At 40.8% G+C, this 25,325-nt stretch overlaps 1 protein-coding gene across 1 annotated transcript in view; it reads right to left on the bottom strand.

The window, feature by feature from the left end:
• Positions 1-23,814, bottom strand: part of LOC106593876 (cytochrome P450 3A27) — a 36,659-nt gene extending 12,845 nt beyond the window's left edge. The window contains exons 1-8 of the mRNA XM_082967819.1: positions 23,505-23,814; positions 17,077-17,170; positions 16,616-16,668; positions 14,379-14,478; positions 13,986-14,102; positions 8,147-8,235; positions 4,973-5,121; positions 4,630-4,757 (exon numbers count right to left, since the gene is read on the bottom strand). Of these exons, the coding sequence (XP_082823945.1) occupies positions 4,630-4,757; positions 4,973-5,121; positions 8,147-8,235; positions 13,986-14,102; positions 14,379-14,478; positions 16,616-16,668; positions 17,077-17,170; positions 23,505-23,575 (801 nt within the window). The 5' untranslated portion in view covers positions 23,576-23,814. The remainder of the gene's footprint in view (positions 1-4,629; positions 4,758-4,972; positions 5,122-8,146; positions 8,236-13,985; positions 14,103-14,378; positions 14,479-16,615; positions 16,669-17,076; positions 17,171-23,504) is intronic.
• Positions 23,815-25,325: the final 1,511 nt, after the last annotated feature.

Raw genomic sequence — 25,325 nt, 5'->3', positions numbered from 1 at the left:
AGAGGAAAGTACTGGTGGCCCACCTTGGTTAAGGATGTCAGGCACTATGTCTCTTCCTGTTCAGTGTGCGCCCAGTGTAAGGCTCCTAGGCACTTGCCGCGAGGGAAATTACAGCCCCTCCCTGTTCCACAGCGACCGTGGTCCCACCTGTTGGTGGATTTCCTTACGGATCTCCCGCCTTCTCAGGGGAACACCACGATCCTGGTCGTTGTGGATCGTTTCTCTAACTCCTGCCGTCTGATCCCTTTGCCCGGTCTTCCTACGGCCCTACGGACCACGGAGGCCCTGTTTACGCATGCCTTCCGGCACTACAAGGTGCCCGAGGACATCATCTCTGATCGGGGTCCCCAGTTCATGTCCAGGGTGTGGAGGGCGTTTATGGAGAGGCTGGGGGTCTCGGTCAGTTTGACTTCGGGTTTTCACCCCGAGAGTAATGGGCAGGTGGAACGTATTAACCAGGATGTGGGCAGGTTTCTGCGGTCCTATTGCCAGGACCGGCCAGGGGAGTGGGTGAAGTTTTTGCCATGGGCGGAGATGGCGCAGAACTCTCTGCATCATTCCTCTACTAACCTGTCACCCTTCCAGGTGGTATTAGGATACCAGCCCGTCCTGGTGCCTTGGCATCAGAGCCAGATAGACGCTCTTGCGGTGGAGGACTGGGTCCAGCGCTCGAAGGAGACCTGGAGTGCCGTCCAGGAGTGCCTTAAACGAGCTGTAGGACGGCACAAGGAGAGCGCTGATCGCCGCCGCAGTAAGGCCCCCGTGTACAAACCGGGGGACAGAGTCTGGCACTCAACCCGGAACCTGTCCCTCCATCTGCCCTGCCGGAAGCTGGGTCCGCGATTTGTGGGACCGTTCAAAGTCCTGAGGAGAATAAACGAGGTGTGTTATAGGTTACAACTTCTGTCATATTACCGTATTAACCCCTCGTTTCATGTGTCTCTCCTCAGGCCGGTGGTAGCTGGTCCGCTACAGGACGCTGAGGTGCGGGAGGTCCCTCTGCCCCCCTGGACATCGGGGGGGCCCCGGCGTACACAGTCTGGTCCATCTTGGACTCCCGACGTCGGGTAGGGGGCCTGCAGTACCTCATGGACTGGGAGGGGTACGGTCCGGAGGAGAGGTGCTGGGTACCGGTGAGGGACATTCTGGACCCAGCCCTGTTGCAGAGATTTCACAGACTCCGCCCGGATCACCCTGCTCCTCGTCCTCCGGGTCGTCCTCGAGGCCGGTGTTGCTGCGCGTCGGGAGCCGCGCGTCGGGGGGGTACTGTTACAATGTCCACAGAAGGTGGCGCCACTCCCCGGTCGTGCGGCGCTCAGCGGTTGTCGTCACCGGCCTACTACCTGCCACAAATATTTTTCTACAGACCTTTTGTCTCCTGCGCCTGACTCACCCGTTTCCTGCTCCTTGAAAGACGTGACAGTATATCTCACTCGTCATCACCAAAGCCAACACCAACGTTAGCCACCTTTCCTTCCAGTTCTCTGCTGCCAGTGACTGGAACGAATTGCAAAAATCGCTGAAGCTGGAGACTTACATTTCCCTTACTAACTTTAAACATCAGCTATTTGAGCAGGTAACCAATCGCTGCAGCTGTACATAGTCCATCTGTAAATAGCCCACCCAATCTACCTACCACATCCCCGTATTGTTTTAATTTACTTTTCTGCTCTTTTGCACACCAGTATCACTACTTATACACCATCATCTGCTCATCATCATCTGCACATCTATCACTCCAGTGTTAATCTGCTAAATTGTAATTACTTTGCTACTCTGGCCTATTTATTGCCTTACCTCCTCATGCCATTTGCACACATTGTATATAGACTTTCTTTTTTTCTATTGTGTTATTGACTGTACGCTTGTTTATCCCATGTGTAACTCTGTGTTGTTGTTTCTGTCGCACTGCTTTGCTTTATGTTGGCCAGGTCGCAGTTGTAAATGAGAACTTGTTCTCAACTAGCTTACCTGGTTTTAAATAAAGGTGAAATAAAAAATAAAAATAAAAAGATGGGGAGAGGTCTACCCGTAATAAAGAGATGCTCCGCTTTTTTGACACCACACTCCAAAAAGCAAGTTCTGCATGTTCTAGTTTTGTCTAATCTTGATTATGGTCCAGTCGTGTGGTCCAGTGCTGCAAGGAAAAACCTAGTAAGCTGCAGCTGGCCCAGAACAGAGCGACACGTTTTGCTCTAATTTTAATCAGATGGCTAATATTAATACTATGCATGCCAGTCTCTCTTGGCTAAGAGTTGAGGAGACTGCATCACTTTTTATTAGAAACATTGTGTTGAAAATCCCAAATTGTTCGCATAGTCAACTTACACACAGCTCTGACACACACTTATCCCACCAGACATGCCACCAGGGGTCTTTTCATAGTCCCCGAATCCAAAACAAATTCAAGAAAACGTACAGTATTATATAGAGCCATTACTGCATGGAACTTCCTTCCATCTCCTATTGCTCAAATAAACAGCAAACCTGGTTTAAAAAAACAGATAAAGCAACACCTCTCCCCTATTTGACCTAGATAGTTTGTGTGCATGCATTGATATGTAGGCTACGTGTGCCTTTTTAAAATGTATGTAGTTCTGTCCTTGACTCATGATGTTCTGTATTATGTTTCATGTTTTGTGTGGACCCCAGGAAGAGTAGCTGCTGCTTTCGCAACAGCTAATTATTTTATTTATTAGGCAAGTCAGTTAACTTCTATGGGCTAGGTGGGACGCTAGAGTCCCATCTGCGGAACACAGCCAGTGAAATATCATGGCGGAAAATTAAAAAACAACAAAATTTCATAATTCAACTTTCTCAAACATACAACTATTTTCCACCATTTTAAAGATAAACTTCTCGTTAATCTAACCACATTGTCCGATTTCAAAAAGGCTTTACAGCGAAAGCAAAACATTAGATTATGTTAGGAGAGTACATAGACAAATATAATCACACAGCCATTTTCCTAGCAAGGACATGTGTCAATAAAACCCAAAACACAGCTAAATGAAGCACTAACCTTTGTTGATCTTCATCAGATGACACTCCTAGGACATTATATTACACAATACATGTATGTTTTGTTCGATAAAGTTCCTATTTATATCCAAAAACAGCATTTTACATTGGCGCGTGATGTTCAGAAAATGTATTCCCACCAAAACGTCCAGTGAATGTGCACATCAATTTACAAAAATACTCATCATAAACGTTGACAAAATATACAACAATTATTTTAAGAATTATAGATAGACTACCCCTGGATGCAACTGCTGTGTCAGATTTTAAAATAGCTTTACGGAGAAAGCACATTTTTCAATATTCTGAGTACATAGCTCAGCCATCACGGTGAGCTATTCAGACACCCGCCAAGTTCGGGGCAACCTAAACTCAGAATTAGTATTAGAAATATTCTCTTACCTTTGCTGATCTTCGTCAGAATGCACTCCCAGGACTGCTACTTCCACAAGAAATGTTGTTTTTGTTTGAAATAATCCATATTTATGTACAAATACCTCCGTTTTGTTCGTGCGTTCAGGTCACTATCCAAAGGGTAACGCGCGAGCGCGGAACGAGAGACAAAAAGTCAAAATGTTCCATTACCGTACTTAGAAGCATGTCAAACGCTGTTTAAAATCAATCTTTATGGTATTTTTAACGTAAAATTGAGATAATATTCCAACCGGACAATAGCATATTACTTCAAGAAGAAAAAGAAGGAGGGGCACGCTCACGGGACCGAGCATATGCAATCCCTTTGTTGCCAGGTTGACCATTCAGAAACTGAGTTTCTATTATCTGCCCAGTGCCAGGAAAATGCTCAAACCACTTTCTGAAGGCTTTAGACAGCCAATGGAAGCCTTAGGAAGTGCAACGTCACCCCACAGACACTGTAGCTTCGATAGAGAATCAAAAGAAGAACTACAATTCTCAGACTTTCCACTTCCTGCTTGGAATTTTCTCAGGTTTTTGCCTGCCATATGAGTTCCGCTTTACTCACAGACACCATTCAAACAGTTTTAGAAACTTCAGTGTTTTCTATCCAAATCTACTAATAATATGCATATTCTAGTTTCTGGGCCAGAGTAGTAACCTGTTTAAATTGGGTACGTTTTTAATCTGGCAATGAAAATACTGCCCCCTAGCCCAGACAGGTTAAGAACAAATTCTAATTTTCAATGATGGCCTTGGAACATTGGGTTAACTGCCTTGTTCAGGGGCAGAATGAAAGATTTTTGCCTTGTCAGCTCAGGGATTCAAACTTGCAACCTTTTAGTTTCTTGTCCAACACTCTAACCACTAGGCTACCTGCCTCCCCATGGGGATCTTAATAAAAATACAAAATACAAAAAATGCAAAACACAAACCGATTCTAATTGATCTGGTCCAATCACAACCAACACAAACAGATTCTAATATGAACGTAGATATTTGGGTCCCCATCATAGTTTTTTAAAATTACGACATGATATCGATATGGACGTTCCATATTGGTCACCATCACTAGTTACATTATATAGTTTCATAGTTACATAATAAGTAAATACAGAATATTAAAATATAAATACAAACGTTCAGATGAAAATATCAATATAACAATCAAATATAAATATAAAACATGATTACAGTTGAGTTCCCAGTGTCACGTCCAGATTTGATCTTAGCCAGCGAGGCATAAAAGAAGTCAGTCACCGCAGACGGGAAGAAAGAAAACTTCATCTTCTCCAAGATAGGACCTATGAAGGGAAACAACACTGGAGAAGGAGAGGAGGGGAGGAGGAGGGGAGGAGGGGAGAATAGGAGAGGAGGGGAGAGGAGGGGAGAGGAGGGGAGGAGGGGAGAACAGGAGAGGAGAAGAGGAGAGGAGAGGTTGAGAGGAACGTTTTATAGAAAGGTGTTCAACTGCATATGATTAAACAGTTCAACTTTGTGTCTGTGTGTCTGGGTGTGTGTGCATGTGTGGTCTCACCGAATAGGAGCAACAGTGGGTTGAACATGTCAAACTTGATCATTTTCTTAACATTGGAGACGAAGGGGTCTGAAGGGTTGTTCAGAGAGTCAATGTCCACACTGAAGGCTGTGCTGGTGACCACGTCCATACTGTAGGGCCCAAAGAACCTGCAACACAAACACAATTACACAACTACTGACCACAACTACTGAGCACAACTACTGACCAAACAACTACTGACCACACAACGACTGACCACAACTAGTGACCACAACTACTGACCAAACAACAACTGACCAAACAACTACTGACCACACACATACTGACCACACCTACTGACCACTCCTACTGACCAGCAACCGCCAACCGCCAACCACAACTACTGACCACACAACGACTGACCACACACCTACTGACCACACCTACTGACCATACCTACTGACCACAAATACTGGCCACACAACTACTGACCACACATCTACTGGCCACACACCTACTGACCACAACTACTGACCACAACCACACATAATGACCACACCTACTGACCACACAACTACTGACCACACCTACTGACCACAACCACACATAATGACCACACCTACTGACCACACAACTACTGACCACAACTACTGACCACAACCACACATAATGACCACACCTACTGACCACACAACTACTGACCACAACCACACATAATGACCACACCTACTGACCACACAACTACTGACCACAACTACTGACCACAACCACACATAATGACCACACCTACTGACCACACAACTACTGACCACAACTACTGACCACAACCACACATAATGACCACACCTACTGACCACACAACTACTGACCACACCTAATGACCACAACCACACAACTACTGACCACCAACCACAGACCACAACTACTGACCACAACCACTGACCACACCTACTGACCACAACTACTGACCACCAACCAGGTAGCCTAGTGGTTAGAGCATTGGGCCAGTAACTGAAAGGTTGCTAGATTGAATCCCCAAGCTTACAAGGTAAACATATGTTGTTCTGCCCCTGAACAAGTTAACCCACTGTTCCTAGGCTGTCATTGTAAATAACAATTTGTTTTTAACTGACTTGCCTTGTTAAATAAAGCTTAAATAAACACCTACTGACCACACACCTACTGACCACAACCACACAACTACTGACCACAAAACTACTGACCACACATCTACTGACCACGACCACACAACTACTGACCACAACTACTGACCACAACTACTCACCACAACTAAATCAAATCAAATGTATTTGTCACATGTGCCGAATACAGCAGGTGTAGAACTTACTGTGAAATGCTTACTTACAAGCCCTTAACCAAGAATGCAATTCAAGAAACAGAGTTAAGAAAATATTTACTAAATAAACTAAAGCAAAAAATATGTTAAAAGTTTGGGTGGCCATTTGATTAATTGTTCAGCAGTAATTTGGCTTGCGCCAGAGCCTGGACTCAAACCAGGATCTCGAGTGGCACAGCTAGCACTGTGATGCAGTGCCTTAGACAATTGCCCCACTCTGACACCGCCTTGTATATAGGTCCTGGATGGCAGGAAGCTTGGCCCCGGTGATGTACTAGGCCGTACACACTACGCTCTGTAGCTCCTTACTGTCAGATAATGAGCAGTTGCCATAGCAGGTGGTGATGCAACCGGTCAGGATGCTCTAGATGGTGCAGCTGTAGAACCTTTTGAGGATCTGGGGACCCATACCAAATCTTTTCAGTTTCCTTAGGTGCAAAAGGCGTTGTCGTGCCCTCTTCACGACTGTCTTGGTGTGTTTGGACCATGTTAGTTTGTTGGTCATTTGGACGCCAAGGAACTTGAAACTCTCGACACACTTCACTACAGCCCCGTCAATGTGAATGGGGGCATGTTAGGTCCTCCTTTACCTGTAGTCCACGATCAGCTACTTTGTCTTGCTCATGATCAGCTACTTTGTCTTGCTCACATTGAGGGAGAGGTTGTTGTCTTGGCACCACACTGACAGGTCTCTGACCTCCTCCCTATAGGCTGTCTCATCGTTGTCAGTGATCAGGCCGACCACTGTTATGTCGTCAGCAAACTTAATGATGGTGTCGGTGTCGTGCTTGGCCATGCAGTCGTGGGTGAACTGGGAGTACAGGAGGGGACTAAGCACAAACCCATAAGGGGCCCCAGTGTTGAGGATCAGCATGGCAGACTTGGGGGCGGCCCGTCAGAAAGTCCAGGATCCAGTTGCAGAGGGAGGTGTTTAGTCCCAGGGTCCTTAGCTTAGTGATGAGCTTTGTGGGCACTATGGTGTTGAACGCTGAGTAGTAGTCAATGAACAGCATTTTCACACCTGTTCCTGTTGTCCAGGTGGGAAAGGGCAGTGTGGAGTGGAATAGAGATTGCATCATCTGTGGATCTGTTGGGGCGGTATGTGAATTGGAGTGGGTGTAGGGTTTCCGGGATGATGGTGTTGATGTGAGCCATGACCAGCCTTTCAAAGCACTTCATGGTTACCGACGTGAGTGCTATGGATCTGTTGGGGCGGTATGCTAGTCATGTAAGCAGGTTACCTTTGCTTTCTTGGGCACAGGGACTATGATGGTTTGCTTGAAACATTTAGGTATTACAGACTTGGTCAGGGAGAGGTTGAAAATGTCAGTAAAGACACTTTCCAGTTGCTCCACGCATCCTCTGAGTACACGTCGTGGTAATTTGTCCTGCCCTGCGGTTGCACATGTAATATGCTGGTAGATATTAGATCAAACGGATTTAAGTTTGCCTGCATTAAAGTCCCCAGCCACTTGGAGCGCTGCTTCTGGATCAGAATTTTCTTGTTTGCTTATGGACTTATTTTTTATTTTTTTATTTTATCTTAATTTAACTAGGCAAGTCAGTTAAGAACAAACTCTTATTTTCAATGACGGCTATCGTCCCTTATACAGCTCGTTGAGTGTGATCTTAGTGCCAGCATCGGTATGTCGTGGTAAATAGATGGCTACGAAAAATACAGATGAAATCTTGGTAGATAGTGTTGTCTACAGCTTATCATGAAGTACTCTACCTCAGGCCAAGAGTGTGCAAAGTTGTCATCAAGGCAATGGGTGGCTATATGTGTGTGTGTGTGTATTATAATCAAGACTCAGAGGTGTAAGGTGAAAAGCCAGAGGTTAGGAAGCAGGACTCACTCCTTCACTTCGATGGTCTGGTCTTTATCTGCCTGCTTCTTCATTCCGTTCAGCAGGTTAGCAGAGTGCCGCTTCATGATACCAAACATCTAGAGGAGAGAGAGAGAGAGAGGAGAGGTAGAGAGGTAGCGAGAGCGAGATACAGAGAGAGAGAGATGTGGAGAGGTAGAGAGAGAGAGGTAGAGAGAGAGGTAGAGAGAGGTAGAGAGAGGTAGAGAGAGGTAGAGAGGTATAGATGTAGAGAAAGAGAGGTAGCGGTAGAGAGAGAGAGAGGTAGAGAGAGAGGTAGAGAGGTAGAGATGGAAAGAATTTACAAAAAAAACAGAGCAAACTGGAATGCTATTTCGCCCTAAACAGAGAGTACACAGTGGCAGAACACCTGACCACTGTGACTGACCCAAACTTAAGGAAAGCTTTGACTATGTACAGACTCAGTGAGCATAGCCTTACTATTGAGAAAGGCCGCCGTAGGAAGACCTTGCTCCCAAGAGAAGACAGGCTATGTGCACCCTACCCACAAAATGAGGTGGAAACTGAGCTGCACTTCCTAACCTCCTGCCCAATGTATGACCATATTAGAGACACATATTTCCTTCAGATTACACAGATCCACAAAGAATTCAAAAACAAACCTGATTTTGATAAACTCCCATATCTACTGGGTGAAATACCACAGTGTGCCATCCCAGCAGCAATATTTGTGATCTGTTGCCACAAGAAAAGGTCAACCAGTGAAGAACAATCACCATTGTAAATACAACCCATATTTATGCTTATTTATTTTCCCTTTTGTACATTAACAATTTGTACATCGTTACAACACTGTATATATACATAATATGACATTTGCAATGTCTTTATTATTTTGGAACTTCTGTGAGTGTAATGTTTAATGTACATTTTTATTGTTTGTTTCACTTTTGTATATTATCGACCTCACTTGCTTTGGCAATGTTAACATATCTTTCCGACGCCAATAAAGCCCCTAGAATTGAATTGAATTGAGATGTAGAGAGAGGTAGAGATGTAGAGTGAGAGAGAGAGAGGTAGAGAGAGAGAGGTAGAAAGAGAGAGAGGTAGAGAGAGACAGAGAGAGAAGTAGAGAGAGGTAGAGAGAGGTAGAGAGAGGTAGAAAAAGAGAGGTAGAGAGAGAGAGGTAGAAAGAGAGCAAGAGAGAGGTAGAGAGAGACAGAGAGAGAGGTAGAGAGAGACAGAGAGGTAGAGAGAGGTAGAGAGGGAGAGAGAGAGGTAGAGAGAGCGAGAGAGACAGAGAGAGAGCGAGAGAGAGAGGGTGGTTAGCAGAGTGATGCTTCATGATGAGAGTTGAATGCTAATAACCCGGTTACCGAGATTTACCGCCAATAACCACTCCCCTTTCCCAGGATAAGAGAGAAACTGGTAAATTATTTATATAAACATGACGTGTCCTTAAAAAAAGCTCCTTAGCGTTAAACCATTAGATCTTTGTGAAGAGAAGTGAAAGCCATCTGCATCTAATTATAGTCCTATATTGTGATTCAAGCATGTCATTAGAACGAAGAAGATAGGGGTCCTGGGTGGTGCAGCGGTCAAAAGCACTGGTGTTCAATCCCAGGCTGTGTCACAACCGACTGTGGCCGTGAACCCCATAGGATGGCACACAATTGGCCCAGCGCCGTCCGGGACCTTGGCTTATCGTACTCTAGCAACTCCTTCTGACAGGGCCGTGCACCTGCAAGCTGACTCGGGTTGTAAGTCGAACTGGGTTTCACATTAGTGCTGCTGACATCCAGGTCAAGCAGGAAGTAGGTGGTCAGGCGGGTCATGTTTCAGAGAACGCATGACTCCACCTTTGAATAATAACTTAAATAAGGTATCTGTTTTTTATTTTTTATTAATTTGCAAAGATTTCTAAAAACGGTTTTCGCTTTGTCATTATGGGGTATTGTGTGTAGTAGATTGATGAGGAAAAATGATAATTGAATACATTTCAGAATACGGCTGTAGCATAACAAAATGTGGGAAAAGTCAAGGGGTCTGAATACTCTTCTGAATGCACTGTATGTTCTGGAATCTAGAACAACATGCCATAATGCTAAAGAAATTAATCTTGGAGCCTTTAATAAGTTTCCTCTGTATATCCTGTTATACTGTTATATCCTGTTTCACATCCGGGTTACAAGAAGTCAAGAAGGCTGAGTTGCAAAGAAAAATAACTTAGTTATATAAAAAAAGTAATGCAGCCAAGACACTGGCTATAACAACTAAAGAAAAATAACTTAGTTTTAAAAAAGTAATACAGCCAAGACATTTGCTATAACAACTCAAGAAAAATAACTTAGTTATAAAAAAGTAATACAGCCAAGACATTGGCTATAACAACTAAAGAAAAATCGATATCTCTGTCCAGTGTCTGTGTTCTTTTGCCCATCTTAATCTTTTCTTTTTATTCTTTTTATTGTCCAGTCTGAGATATGGCTTTTTCTTTGCAACTCTGCCCAGCATCCCGGAGTCGCCACTTCACTGTTGACGTTGAGACTGGTGTTTTGCTGGTACTATTTAATGAAGCTGCCAGTTGAGGACTTGTGAGGCGTCTGTTTCTCACACTAGACACTCTATTGTACCTGCCCTCTTGCTCAGTTGTGCACCAGGGTCTCCCACTCCTCTTTCTAGTCTGGTTAGAGCCAGTTTGCGCTGTTCTTGGAAGGGAGTAGTACACAGCGTTGTACGAGATCTTCAGCTTCTTGGCAGTGAATAGCCTTCATTTCTCAGAACAAGAATAGACTGACGAGTTTCAGGAGAAGGTTCTTTGTTTCTGGACATTTTGAGTCTGTAATCAAACACACAAATGCTGATGCTCCAGATACTCAACTAGTCTAAAGAAGGCCAGTTTTATTGCTTCTTTAATCAGAACGACAGTTTTCAGCTGTGCTAACATAATTGCGAAAAGGGTTTTCTAATGATCAGACTGAAAGTGAAAGTGTTTCCTACAACCCGTCTTGATGCTGCTGCTGCCAGATTCATCAGCTCTGCGGTTGGTTCAATTATAACGCCTGGACCCGAAACCAGCTCATTGTGCAAACTGTCTCAAACTTCAAGCTACAGCTCTGACCCACTAAGTTGACTGTGCCTTTAAACAGCTTGGAAAATTCCAGAAAATTACGTTATGGCTTTAGAAGCTTCTGATTGGCTAATTGACATCATTCGAGTCAATTGGAGTTGTATCTGTGGATGTATTTCAAAGCCTACCTTCAAACCCAGTTCCTCTTTGCTTGACATCATGGGAAAAATCAAATGAAATCAGCCAAGACATCAGAAAAAACATTGTAGACCTCCACAAGTCTGGTTCATCCTTGGGAGCAAATCAAAATCAAATCAAATGTATTTATATAGCCCTTCTTACATCAGCTGATATCTCAAAGTGCTATACAGAAACCCAGCCTAAAACCCCAAACAGCAAGCAATGCAGGTGTAGAAGCACAGTGGCTAAGAAAAACTCCCTGGAAAGGCCAGAACCTAGGAAGAAACCTAGAGAGGAACCAGGCTATGAGGGGTGGTGAGTCCTCTTCTGGCTGTACCGGGTGGAGATTATAACAGAACATGGCCAAGACGTTCAAATGTTCATAGATGACCAGCAGGGTCAAATAATAATAATCACATTGGTTGTCGAGGGTGCAACAGGTCAGCACCTCAGGAGTAAATGTCAGTTGGCTTTTCATAGCCGATCATTCAGAGTATCTCTACCGCTCCTGCTGTCTCTAGAAAGTTGAAAACAGCAGGTCTGGGACAGGTAGCACGTCTTGTGAACAGGTCAGGGTTCCATAGCCGCAGGCACAACAGTTGAAACTGGAGCAGCAGCATGGCCAGGTGGACAGGGGACAGAAAGGAGTCATCAGGCCAGGTAGTCCTGAGGCATAATCCTAGGGCTTAGGTCCTCCGGGAGCAATTTCCAAACGTCTCAAGGTACCACGTTCATCTGTACAAACAATAGTACGCAAGTATAAAGACGATGAGACCACGCAGCCGTCATACCGCTCAGGAAGGAGACGCGTTCTGTCTCCTAGAGATGAACGTACTTTGGTGCGAAAAGAGCAAATCAATCCCAGAACAACAGCAAAGGACCTTGTGAAGATGCTGGAGGAAACAGGTACAAAGTATCTATATCCACAGTAAAACGAGTCCTATATCGACATAACCTGAAAGGCCGCTCAGCAAGGAAAAAGCCACTGCTCCAAAGGCGCCATAAAAAAAGCAAGACTACGGTTTGTAACTGTACACGGAGACAAAGATCGTACTTTTTGGAGAAATGTCCTCTGGTCTGATGAAACAAAAATAGAACTGTTTGGCCATAATGACCATCGTTATGTTTGGAGAAAAAGGGGGGAGGCTTGCAAGTCGAAGAACACCATCCCAACCGTGAAGCATGGGGGTGGCAGCATCATGTTGTGGGGGTGCTTTGCTGCAGGAGGGACTGGTGCACTTCACAAAATAGATGGCATCATGAGGAGCAAAAATGATGTGGATATACTGAAGCAACATCTCAAGACATCAGTCAGGAAGTTAAAGCTTGGTCGCAAATGGGTCTTCCAAATGGACAATGACCCCAAGCATACTTCCAAAGTTGTGGCAAAATGGCTTAAGGACAACAAAGTCAAGGTATTGGAGTGGCCATCACAAAGCCCTGGTCTTAATCCTATAGAAAATATGTGGGCTGAACTGAAAAAGTGTATGCGGGCAAGGAGGCCTACAATCCGGACTCAGTTACACCAGCTCTGTCAGGAGGAATGGGCCAAAATTCACCCAACTTATTGTGGAAAGCTTGTGGAAGGCTACCCAAAACATTTGACCCAAGTTAAACAATTTAAAGGCAATGCTACCAAATACGAATTGAGCGTATGTAAACTTCTGACCTACTGGGAAGGTGATGAAAGAAATAAAAGCTGAAGTAAATCATTCTCTCTACTATTATTCTGACATTTCACATTCTTAAAATAAAGTGGTGATCCTAACTGACCTAAGACAGGGAATTGTTACTCAGATTAAATGTCAGGAATTGTAAAAAACTGTAAACTGTAAATGTATTTGGCTCGGGTTTTTGTAAACTTCCGACTTCAACTGTATCAAAAATGTACTATATGTATATATTTAATTTTATACTCCAGACTTGTCTTGTCTTGTCTTAATATTTCTATATCTCTTAATTCCATTATTTTACTTTTAGACTTGGGTATTGTTAGATATCACTGCACTGTTGGAGCACAAGCATTTCACTGCACCTGTAATAACATCTGCTAAATATGTGTATCGACAACTGAAATTTGATTTCATTTAGTTTTGAGTTCATAACAAGCTATAATGAGTTTATAAAGAGTTTATAACAAGCTATAATGAGATAGTAAAGAGTTTCTATCAAGCTATAAAGACTTTATAAAGAGTTTATAACAAGCGATAATGAGTTTATAAAGAGTTTTTAACAAGCTATAATGAGTTTATAAAGCGTTTATAACAAGCTATAATGAGTTAATAAAGAGTTTATAACAAGCTATAATGAGTTTATGAAGAGTTTCTAACAAGCTATAATGAGTTAGTAATGAGTTTCTATCAAGCTTTAAAGCATTTATAAAGAGGTTATAACAAGCTATAAAGAATTTATAACGAGTCTATAACAAGCTATAATGAGTTTATAAAGAGTTTATAACAAGCTATAAAGCATTTATAAAGAGGTTATAACAAGATATAAAGAGTTTATAAAGAGTTTATAACAAGCTATAATGAGTTAATGAAGAGTTATAACAAGTTATAAAGTGTTTATAACAAGTTGATAAAACATAGAAAGGGAGAGATGGAGGGATGGTTCTACCTCTTTTAGTCGTCCAGAGGTAAAGGAAGGTGAGAGGACACTGCGGATCCGTCTCCATGTATCGTCCTCGGCAAAGGACAATGCATCAAACAGCTCGCCGTTCAGAAACATGAAGTTCTAAAACATGGAGGGCAGTTAAAACAAATATATGATTTAATAATGATCATTAATAATTAATATTGATCATTCTATTTACATAATATTCACACTACTTTGAATGAATACCACAAATAATGTATTAATAATATCAGCAAAACTTTTTGGGTTATTATTATTCAGAACGTGTGTGTGTGTGTGTGTGTGTGTGTGTGTGTGTGTGTGTGTGTGTGTGTGTGCGTGTGTGTGTGTGTGTGTGTGTGTGTGTGTGTGTGTGTGTGTGTGTGTGTGTCTCACCCTGCGGTTGGTGAAGATGTTGTAACACTCTTTAATCAGGATGGTCTTGATCATGCTTTTGTCCATGGTACACAGAACAGGCTGCCTCCCATCATAGATCCTTCACAGAGGAGAAACACACCTGGCTTTAACCACTATATATTCACTTACATGGTACACAGAACAGACTGCCTCCCATCATAGATCCTTCACAGAGGAGAAACACACCTGGCTTTAACCACTATATATACACCTACATGGTACACAGAACAGGCTGCCTCCCATCATAGATCCTTCACAGAGGAGAAACACACCTGGCTTTAACCACTATATATTCACCTACATGGTACACTGCACAGACTGCCTCCCATCATAGATCCTTCACAGAGGAGAAACACACCTGGCTTTAACCACTATATATACACCTACATGATACACAGAACAGACTGCCTCCCATCATAGATCCTTCACAGAGGAGAAACACACCTGGCTTTAACCACTATATATACACCTCATGGTACACAGAACAGACTGCCTCCCATCATAGATCCTTCACAGAGGAGAAACACACCTGGCTTTAACCAATATATATACACCTACATGGTACACAGAACAGACTGCCTCTCATTGTACATCCTTCACTATGGCATTTTGTTGAGTTACAGCCTTATTCTAAAATGTATTTAATAAATAAAAAACGCTCATAAATCTACACACAACACCCCATAACGAGAAAGCGAAAAACAGAAATACTTTATTTACATACGTTTTCTGACCCTTTGCTATGAGACTCCAAATTGAGCTCAGGTGCATTCTGTTTCCATCATGCTTGAGATGTGTCTACAACTTGATTGGAGTCCACCTGTGGTAAATTCCATTGATTGGACATGATATATAAGTTCCACAGTTGACATTGCATGTCAGAGCAAAAACCAAGCCATGAGGTCAAAAGAATTGTCCGTAGGGCTCCAGGACAGGATTGTGTTGAGCCACAGATCTGGGGAATATTTCTGCAGCATTGAAAGTCCCCAAAAACACAGTGGCCTCCAACATTCTTTAATCAAAGAACCACCAAGACTCTTCCTAGAGCGGGCCACTCGGCCAAACTGAGCAATCGGGGGAGAAGGGCCTTGGTCAGGGACGTGACCAAGAACCTTATGGTCACTCTGACAGAGCTCCAGAGTTCCTCTGTGGAGATGGGAGAACATTCCAGGAGGACAAGCATCTCTGCAACACTCCACTAATCAGGCCTTTATGGTAGAGTGGCCAGACGGAAGCCACTCCTCATTAAAAGGCACATAACAGCCGACTTGGAGTTTGCCAAAAGGTACTTAAAGACTCTCAGACCATGAGAATCAAGATTAAACTCTTTGGCCTGAATGAAAAGTGTCACGTCTGGAGAAAACCTGGCATCAGCTCTACGGTGAAGCATGGTGGTGGCAGCATCATGATGTGGGGATGTTTATCAGCGGCAGGGACTGGGAGACTAGTCAGGATCAAGGGAAAGATGAACGGAGAAAAGTACAGAGAGATCATTGATGAAAACCTGCTCAAGAGCGCTCAGGACCTCAGACTGGAGTGAAGGTTCACCTTCCAACAGGACAACAACCCTAAGCACACAGCCAAGACAACGCAGGAGTGGCTTTGGGACAAGTCTCTGAATGTCCTTGAGTGGCCCAGCCAGAGACCGGACCTGCAGAGAAGAATTGGAGAAACTCCCCAAATATTGGTGTGCCAAGCTTGTACCATTATACCCAAGAAGACACGAGGCTGTAATTTCTGCCAAAAGTGCTTCAGCAAAGTACTGAGAAAATGGACTGAATACTTACGTAAATGTGATATTTAATTTGTTTTTTTGTTTTTATACATTTGCAAAAAATTCTAAAAAACAGTTTTTGCTTTGTCATTATGGGGTATTGTGTGAGTAGATTGATGAGGGAAAAAACAATTAAATCAATTTTAGAATAAGGCTGTAATGTAACAAAATGTGGAAAAGGTGAAGAGGTCTGAGTACACCTACAATCCTACATGATACACAGAACAGACTCCCTCCCATCATAGATCCTTCACAGAGGAGAAACACAGACACACATTTAACCACCTCATATAAAACTACAAAGAAAACATTATTCTGGTTGTTGATATTATTAATACTATTCCTCATGGTCACATGACAGCTCGAGCAGGTGATTAATTGTAAGGAAAAAGCATAGTACAGTTGTGAGTCATCCTAGTACGGTACAGCCAACTGAACTCACCCCCAGATTCTCCCGTACTTCTGAAAGCACTCTGTGTCAAAGTTAGTGAAACCCTGCACACAGAGAGGCAGAGAGAGGTAGAGAGGTAGAGAGAGAGAGAGAATGAGAGAGAGAATGAGAGAGCAAGAGAGAGAGAGAGTGAATGAGAGAGAGAGAGAAAGAGAGAGAGAAAACAGCTGATTCATGCCTGGCCATGCCCTAGGTCATGTAGGTGTGTCCTAAACATGAACAGAGAACACACCTGAAACAGGTGAGGGTTGAGGAGGGTTTGTTATTTTCTATGGTCCTCAGGGTCAAGCAACACTTCTAGACTGATCATGTCTCATTTTACCTTTTATTTATCTATTGTTCAAACAACCGGCTAGTGCTCTTTTTCTTCTCAATGTATTATTTCATATGGGAGAAAAATAACACTACTGTTTAAAATATGAGAGAGATGTTTATTCTGAATGGGTACTAACCTTTCTATACTCCATCATTGTGCCAAAGTAAGGTAGGGGTTTGGGACCAGGGACACCCATCTTAGTGAATACACCATAGGGCCAGTACCCGTACCTGTACACACACACACACACACACACACACACACACACACACACACACACACACACACACACACACACACACACACACACACACACACACACACACACACACACACACACACACACACACACACACACACACACACACACACACAGTAACTAGTAATATGTTCTAGAGAAGTCAGAGTAAGTATACTATCCCTGTATATACGCACGTTATTCTGTATATAAACATGTTAATCTGTACATACCCATGTTATTCTGTATATAGCCATGTTAATCTGTATATAACCATATTATTCTGTTGTCATGACGTTGGCCTGTGGGTAAGGTTTATGACCCCCCCCCCCCCATAAATACCTTTCCCCCTTCCCCTCTCTTACTGACCCTACTGAAGGACTGCTGTCCTGTTAAATATAGAGAGTCTGGGAACATCAAACAAATGGGGAAAGGTACCACATATTTTGTTAATAAAACCAGTTGGAAATATGCTTGGGAACGTAATGAGTATGTATGTCAGTTCGGTTGTCATCTGAGACATTATGACTGATGACAGGACGACATAAACTGTATCTGAGAAAGTATACACCCTCTAGTTATCAGAGTCACATGGAATTGTTATGCAATGGAAATGTTTGATATTGAAAATGTTTGTTAGGAGATGAAATGTAATTTTAGCTTCCGAATGAGAGATTTGGGTTTTCATAAGGAAAGTGCCCTGCTCGATCAGTAACCCAACCCTGTGAAGAGACAGGGGTTATAAACGATGAAACACCTCCCTCCCCCTCTCCACTATATAATCCTTTGACGAAAAGATAACCAGGTAGTTCCAGTACGGGAGGGCTGCAGCCTCCACGTTAGAAGGAGACACACATATCAAGGACAGAACTATGCCAACCTCGGCGTGAGCTTTGATGGCGAATGGTATGAACTTTGAGCTTATTCACTACAGAAGTGATACTTCCTAGCCGTTGAGTTAGCAGCTGCCGCTGTCGACGTGGGCTAGGAAAGGACGGACGACGGATCCAGTCTAACAGACGGACGAAGATACCACCACGTATCCAATTTACCACCAGAGACATTGTTCCGAGTACAGGAAGATCTGTTGGCCAACCCGGCCAGCATCTACGACCAATCTACCGAAGCGCTGCTCAGAGTAAATATTTATTGCATTTTCCTTTTCCAAATGGGCGGTAATTTAGAATGCATAAGATAATGTATTTACGATAGCATAGCTGCTGTTTCTTTGTTCCTAAATCTTCCCGCTCTTTCATTCAAGCCCAACCCCCTTTCCTTTGTGTAACCAGCCATGATACAGGTTCCGTCCACCAGGACGTTTTCTGTATGACGTCATTGTATTCTGTGTATTTGTAATTCTGTGTGATTAGTTAGGTATTTAGTAAATAAATAATTAAACCCAATTTTGTATTGCTGATTCAACTTGTTAGCCAGGGTTCGTGAAGATAGCCAAGAATTTACAACTTTCATTATGAGACTGAAAATAAGGTGAGGATTGAGATGACGGCTATCGATGTAAAATATTACTAAGTATTTTAAGAGTTTATTCGGAAGATAACAGCTCTATAAACGTTCTTCCGTGGTGCCCCGACTTTCTAGTTAATTACATTTACATGATTAGCTTAATCAGGTAATATTAATTACAGAGAAATCATTTTATAAATTAGCCTGTCATATCACTTAATCCGGCATAGCCAAAGACACGACACTGTATATAACCATGTTATTCTGTATATAAACATGTTATTCTGTGTATAACCATGTTATTCTGTATATAGCCATGTTATTCTGTATTTAACCATGTTATTCTGTACACATCCATTCTATTCTGTATATAGCCAGGTTATTCTGTATATAACCATGTTATTCTGTACATAGCCATGTTATTCCGTATATAGCCATGTCATTCTGTATTTAGCCATGTTATCCTGTATATAACACGTTATTACATATATAACCATGTTATTCTGTATACAGCCATGTAATTCTATATATAGACATTTTATTACGTATATAACCATTTGATTCTGTATGTAGCCATGTTATTCAGTGTATAACCGTGTTATTCTGTACATAGCCATGTTATTCTGTACATAACCATGTTCTTCTGTGTACAGCCATGTTATTCTGTATATAACCATGTTATTCTGTACATAGCCATGTTATTCCGTATATAGCCATGTCATTCTGTATTTAGCCATGTTATCCTGTATATAACACGTTATTACATATATAACCATGTTATTCTGTATACAGCCATGTAATTCTATATATTGACATTTTATTACGTATATAACCATTTTATTCTGTATGTAGCCATGTTATTCAGTGTATAACCGTGTTATTCTGTACATAGCCATGTTATTCTGTACATAACCATGTTCTTCTGTGTACAGCCATGTTATTCTGTATATAACCATGTTATTCTGTATATAGCCATGTTAATCTGCATTTATCCATGTTATTCTGTATATAACCATGTTTTTCGGTATATATCCAATTTTTTCAGTATATATCCATGTTATTCTGTACATGACCATGTTATTCTGTATATAACCAATGTCTTCTGTGTATAGCCATGTTATTCTGTATTTAGCCATGTTTTTCTGTATGTAACCATGTTATTATATTTATAATCATGTTATTCTCTATATAGCCATGTTATTCTGTATATAGCCATGTTAATCGGTAAATAACAATGTCATTTTGTATATAACCATGTTAAGTCTGTATATAGCCATGTAATTCTGTATTTAGCCATGTTATTCTGTATATAGGCATGTTATTCTCTATATAGCCATGTTATTCTGTATATAGCCATGTTAATCGGTAAATAACAATGTTATTCTGTATCTAACCATGTTATTCTGTATATAGCCATGTTATTCTGTATATAACCATGTTATTCTGTATATAACCATGTTATTCTGTATATAGACATGTTATTACGTATATAATCATGTTATTCTGTATATAGACATGTTATTACGTATATAACCATGTTATTCTGTATATAACCATGTTATTCTGTATATAGACATGTTATTATGTATATAACCATTTTATTCTGTATATAGCCATGTTATTCTTTAAATAGCCTTGTTAATGTGTACATAACCATGTTATTCTATATATAACCATATTAAGTCTGTATATTACCATATAATTCTGTATACAGCCATGTTATTCTGTATATAGCCATGTCAATCTGTATATAACCATGTTATTCTGAATATAACCGTGTTATTCTGTACATAGTCATGTTACTCTGCATATAACCATGTTATTGTGTAATCAACCATGTTATTCTGTATATAACCATGTTATTCTGTATATAACAATGCTATTCTGTGTATAACCATTTTATTAAGTACATAACCATGTTATTCTGTAAATAACTATGTTAATCTGTTTATAGCCATGTTAATCTGTACATAACCATGTTAATCTGTATATAACCATGGTTTTCTGTATATATCCATGTTATTCTGTATAAAGCCATGTTATTCTGTAAAGAACTATGTTAATCTGTATATAGCCATGTTAATATGTATATAGCCATGTTAATCTGTATATGCTATTCTGTATATAACCATGTTATTATATATATACCCATGTTATTCAGTATGTATCCATGTTATTCTGTACATGACCATGTTATTCTGTATATTACCGTGTTATTCTGTATATAGCAATGTTATTTTGTGTATAACCATGTAATTCTGTATTTTTTATTTATTTATTTCACCTTTCTTTATCCAGGTAGGCAAGTTGAGAACAAGTTCTCATTTACAATTGCGACCTGGCGATATAGCCATGTTATTCAGTATTAAGCCATGTTAATCTGTACATAACCATGAACTTTTGTATTTAACCATGTTAAGTCTGTATATAGCTGTGTAAATCTGTATATAGCCATGTTTTTCTGTATATAGCCATGTGAATCTCTATATAAACATGTTATTCTGTATATAACCATGTTTGTCTGTATATAACCATGTTACTCTGTATATAGCCATGTTATTCTGTATATAGCCATGTTTTGCTGTATGTAACCATGTTATTCTGTATATAGACATGTTATTATGTATCTAACCATGTTATTCTGTATATTGCCATGTTATTCTTTTTATAACCATGTTAATGTGTACATAACCATGTTGTTCTGTGTATAACCATGTTAAGTCTATATATAACCATGTAAATCTGTATATAGCCATGTTATTCTGTATATAGCCATGTTAATCTGTATATAACCATGTTATTCTGCATATAACCATGTTATTCTGTATATAGCCATGTTACTCTGTATATAACATGTTATTCTGTAAACAACCATGTTATTCTGTATATAGCCATGCGATTGTGTATATCCATGCAATTCTGTGTATAACCATGTTTTGCTGTATATAACCATGTTATTCTGTATATAGCCATGTTACTCTGTATATAACCACGTTATTCTGTAAACAACCATGTTATTCTGTATATAACCATGCTATTATGTGTATAACCATTTTACTAAGTACATAATCATGTTATTCTTTTTATAACTAAGTTAATCTGTATATAGCCATGTTAATCTGTATATAACCATGTTATTCTGTATATAACCATGTTATTCTGCATATAGCCATGTTGCTATGTTTATTGCCATTTTATTCTGTATTTGATTATGTTAATCTGTATTTAGCCATGTTATTCTTTATATAACCATGTTATTCGGTATATAACCATGTTTTTACGTATATAACCATGTAATTCTGTATATAGCCATGTTTTTCTGTTTATAGCCATGTTAATCTGTATATAACCATGTTATTCTCTATATAACCATGTTATTCTGTATGTAACCATGTTATTCTGTATATGGACATGTTATTCTGTATATAGCCATGTTATTCTGTATATAGCCATGATTTTCCGTACATAGCCATGTTGTTCTGTATATAGCCATGTTAATTCTGTATATTGCCATGTTAATTCTGTATATTGCCATGTTATTCTGTATGTAGCCATGTTATTCTGCATATAGCCATGTTATTCTATACATAGCCATGTTATTATGTGTATAGCCTGGTTATTCTCTACATTGTCATTTTATTCTGTATATAGCCATGTTATTCTGTATATAACCATGTTTTTCTGCATATAACCATGTTATCATTTTGTCACACCCTTATCTGTTTCACCTGTCCTAGTTGTTTTCTCCACCCCCTCCAGTTGTCGCTTGTTTTCCCCAGTGTATTCATCCCTGTGTTTCCTGTCTCTCTGTGCCTGTTCGTCTTGTATGTCCAAGTCAACCTGTGGTTTTACCCATTCTCCTGCCTTTGCTTTTTCTTCTTTTTCTAGTCCTCCCGATTTTGACCCTTGCCTGTTTCTGGACTCTGTACCCACCTGCCTGACCATTCTGCCTGCCTTGACCTCGAGCCTGTCTGCCACTCTATACCTCCTGGACTCTAATCTTGTTTTGACCTTTTGCCTGTCCACGACCATTCTCTTGCCTACTCCTTTTTGGATTATTTAACATCTGAGAGTCCAACCATCTGCCTCCTGTGTCTGCATCTGGGTCTCGCCTTGAGTTATGATACGTTGTTGGAAAAGGACCCGTAAGTAAGCATTTCACTAATAGTCTACAACAGTTAATATTGAGAATTTTCCAGAACATGTGTGGTCATGATACATTTCAGGATAGTCCGCAAGATGAGTGCACTCTATATATGGGTTTGGGTCATTAGACACCATTAGATATGCACCTGTCTGAGGATTGTACATGACTGCTTATTTTTGTATCAGTGGTATGGTCTAATATATACTGTTGCTATGGTTACACCTTTTGGGATTTTACCAGAACATGGGTGTTCCTTTCAGAGGAGCTAGCAGGATAACATGTCTGGTTATTTCTATGGACTGTTGCTATGGTCCTACATGCATGCACCTGTCTTAGTCGAGAACATGTCTGTATGTTTGAACTATTGCTGTGGCTCTAAAGTTTCCATGCCCTAAAGTGAAACCAATCTAAAATGAGTGCAAGGCAATAAGATAACAGTGGTTTAAATGCCAGAGGGGATGACTCATTTAGAGGAGTTACTACGGGGGTGACGTAAGGAGGACAGCTGTATAAGAAGTGTTTGCCAAGACTGGAATAGTAGTTGTTTTCATGAACTAGCTCTGCTTTTATTATGTCGTGATAAAAGTCTATTTGAACTCACAGGCTCCGGTATTTGTGAAATATTATTGACTGAATATTTCCACGACATAAACTACGATGCATGTGTCAAATAACATTTGATTTGATGTAATACTATTTGATTTGAAGACCTTACACTACAATGAAGGTGATGAGGAGGGCCAGGAGGGTCCAGGTCTCAGCAGAGAGGTATGGCAGAAAACTCATAATCTTTTCCTCCGGTTCGGCTCCCTGCTGCTTCTGAAAACAAAGGTTCCGTTTTCTCTCAGGCTCGTTTGAGTTCACTTGTCCAATGGTCTGACAGGTTTTGAGTTGTTTTCTCTGTCCGGTTCTAGTGTGGTTCTTCTGTGCATTCGGCAGATCTCAACTACCGACCGTTGCTCTTCTCCATACTCTGTTTGAGACCGTGCAGGTTGCAAGTGATTATTGTATCCCGTCGGAAAAACACATCTGTGATGGTAGCTAGAATAAGGATGAGTCACAATGGAATTTGCAGTTCACCTTCAAAATAAGGGTCCAATATTGAAACTGATGCAAACAGACGCAAACAGTGGATATAATGCCATTTTTGGTTTAGATAATGCTAAGCAAGGTTGGAATGTTTGGTATATGAATTAAACAAAAGACAATAAGTAGGTTTGCATTGGGGCAAACTTCTATTTTACTGTACAGCGTTACCTCTGGATCTTGGGTCCATGAAAGGTGAAGAGTTTACGCAAATATTAGCGTCATAGCTCTTATTGCAGGACTGTAACTATGGGAAATCACTTTCCAATTCCATAAGTAAGGCTGTACATTAAAATATGAATGTTCAATAGGCACTATAGGCTGAATTGTGAGGTGATTTCCCACAGTTAAAGTCCCGCAATAAGAGCTACGATGCTAATATTTGTGTGAACTCATAATTGTAATCCGTGGGTGTCAATGAGTAGGCTGTACCCCTTGTCATGAACTCAAGATCCATAAGGCTGTACCCCGTGTCATGAACCCAAGATCCATAAGGCTGTACCCCATGTCATGAACCCAAGATCCATAAGGCTGTACCCCATGTCATGAACCCAAGATCCATAAGGCTGTACCCCATGTCATGAACCCAAGATCCATAAGGCTGTACACTGAAGGTACATCTACAGCGCAATTTGAAAAACATTTTATTTGGTCAAATTAACAAATTATTTTCTTTTGTTGAATGTATTATATATGTTTAGCATCATAAATTCCCTCCAGGATTTTTGCATGATTCCACAATTTATATCCGTTTGCATCAGTTTCAATGGGTAACTTTTATTTTGAATCCGAACCGCAGATTCTACTATTGTTGCTTAGGCAAATGTTGTTCACAACACACAGCCAATAAGGAGATAGGAGGGAGACTGTGTGAGAGGTGAAAGCAAAGCAGGGAGGGAAAGTGAATGATTCACAGAGAGAGCAGGGGCATATTCATTACGGAAACCGTTTAACGTTTAAGAACTAAATGGAAGCACACAGAGCAAAATGAGAGTTTCTATTGGGATAAATTCAGGTATGTCCCTCCACGTTTTGCTCTGTTTGCTTCCGTTTTAAAGGCACACTATTTCCAAAATAGTTTTATGTGAAACCACACTGTTATTCTAATCATTTGTTTTATTTAGTATAGTAGAAGCTTATGTCTTAAGGATCCTAAATAATGCCATAGATTACATTAAAAATATATTAAACTAGATGGCAAAAAAGTATGACGTAAGATGTGAACCTGGTATTCCAACTGATTATAAGCTGCAATATTATCTTCTGATTCAAAAAACGTTGCTCTTTGTGAAGGAGGTGAATTTTGCGACCAGAGATGATCAGCTCTGTGTTTATCAATGCAGAAAGTACAAGAGCTGGAAAATGTAGAAAGTGAATTAATAGTTTGTAATGGGACCTGGGAGCTACCAGGGCTGTGTATTTACATCCAACGACTACACAAGGGTGGTAT

Source organism: Salmo salar, chromosome 02 (assembly GCF_965601325.2).
Source record: "Salmo salar chromosome 02, fSalSal1, whole genome shotgun sequence".
Classification (NCBI taxonomy): domain Eukaryota; kingdom Metazoa; phylum Chordata; class Actinopteri; order Salmoniformes; family Salmonidae; genus Salmo; species Salmo salar.
This window is presented reverse-complemented; position numbering and strand designations above follow the sequence as displayed.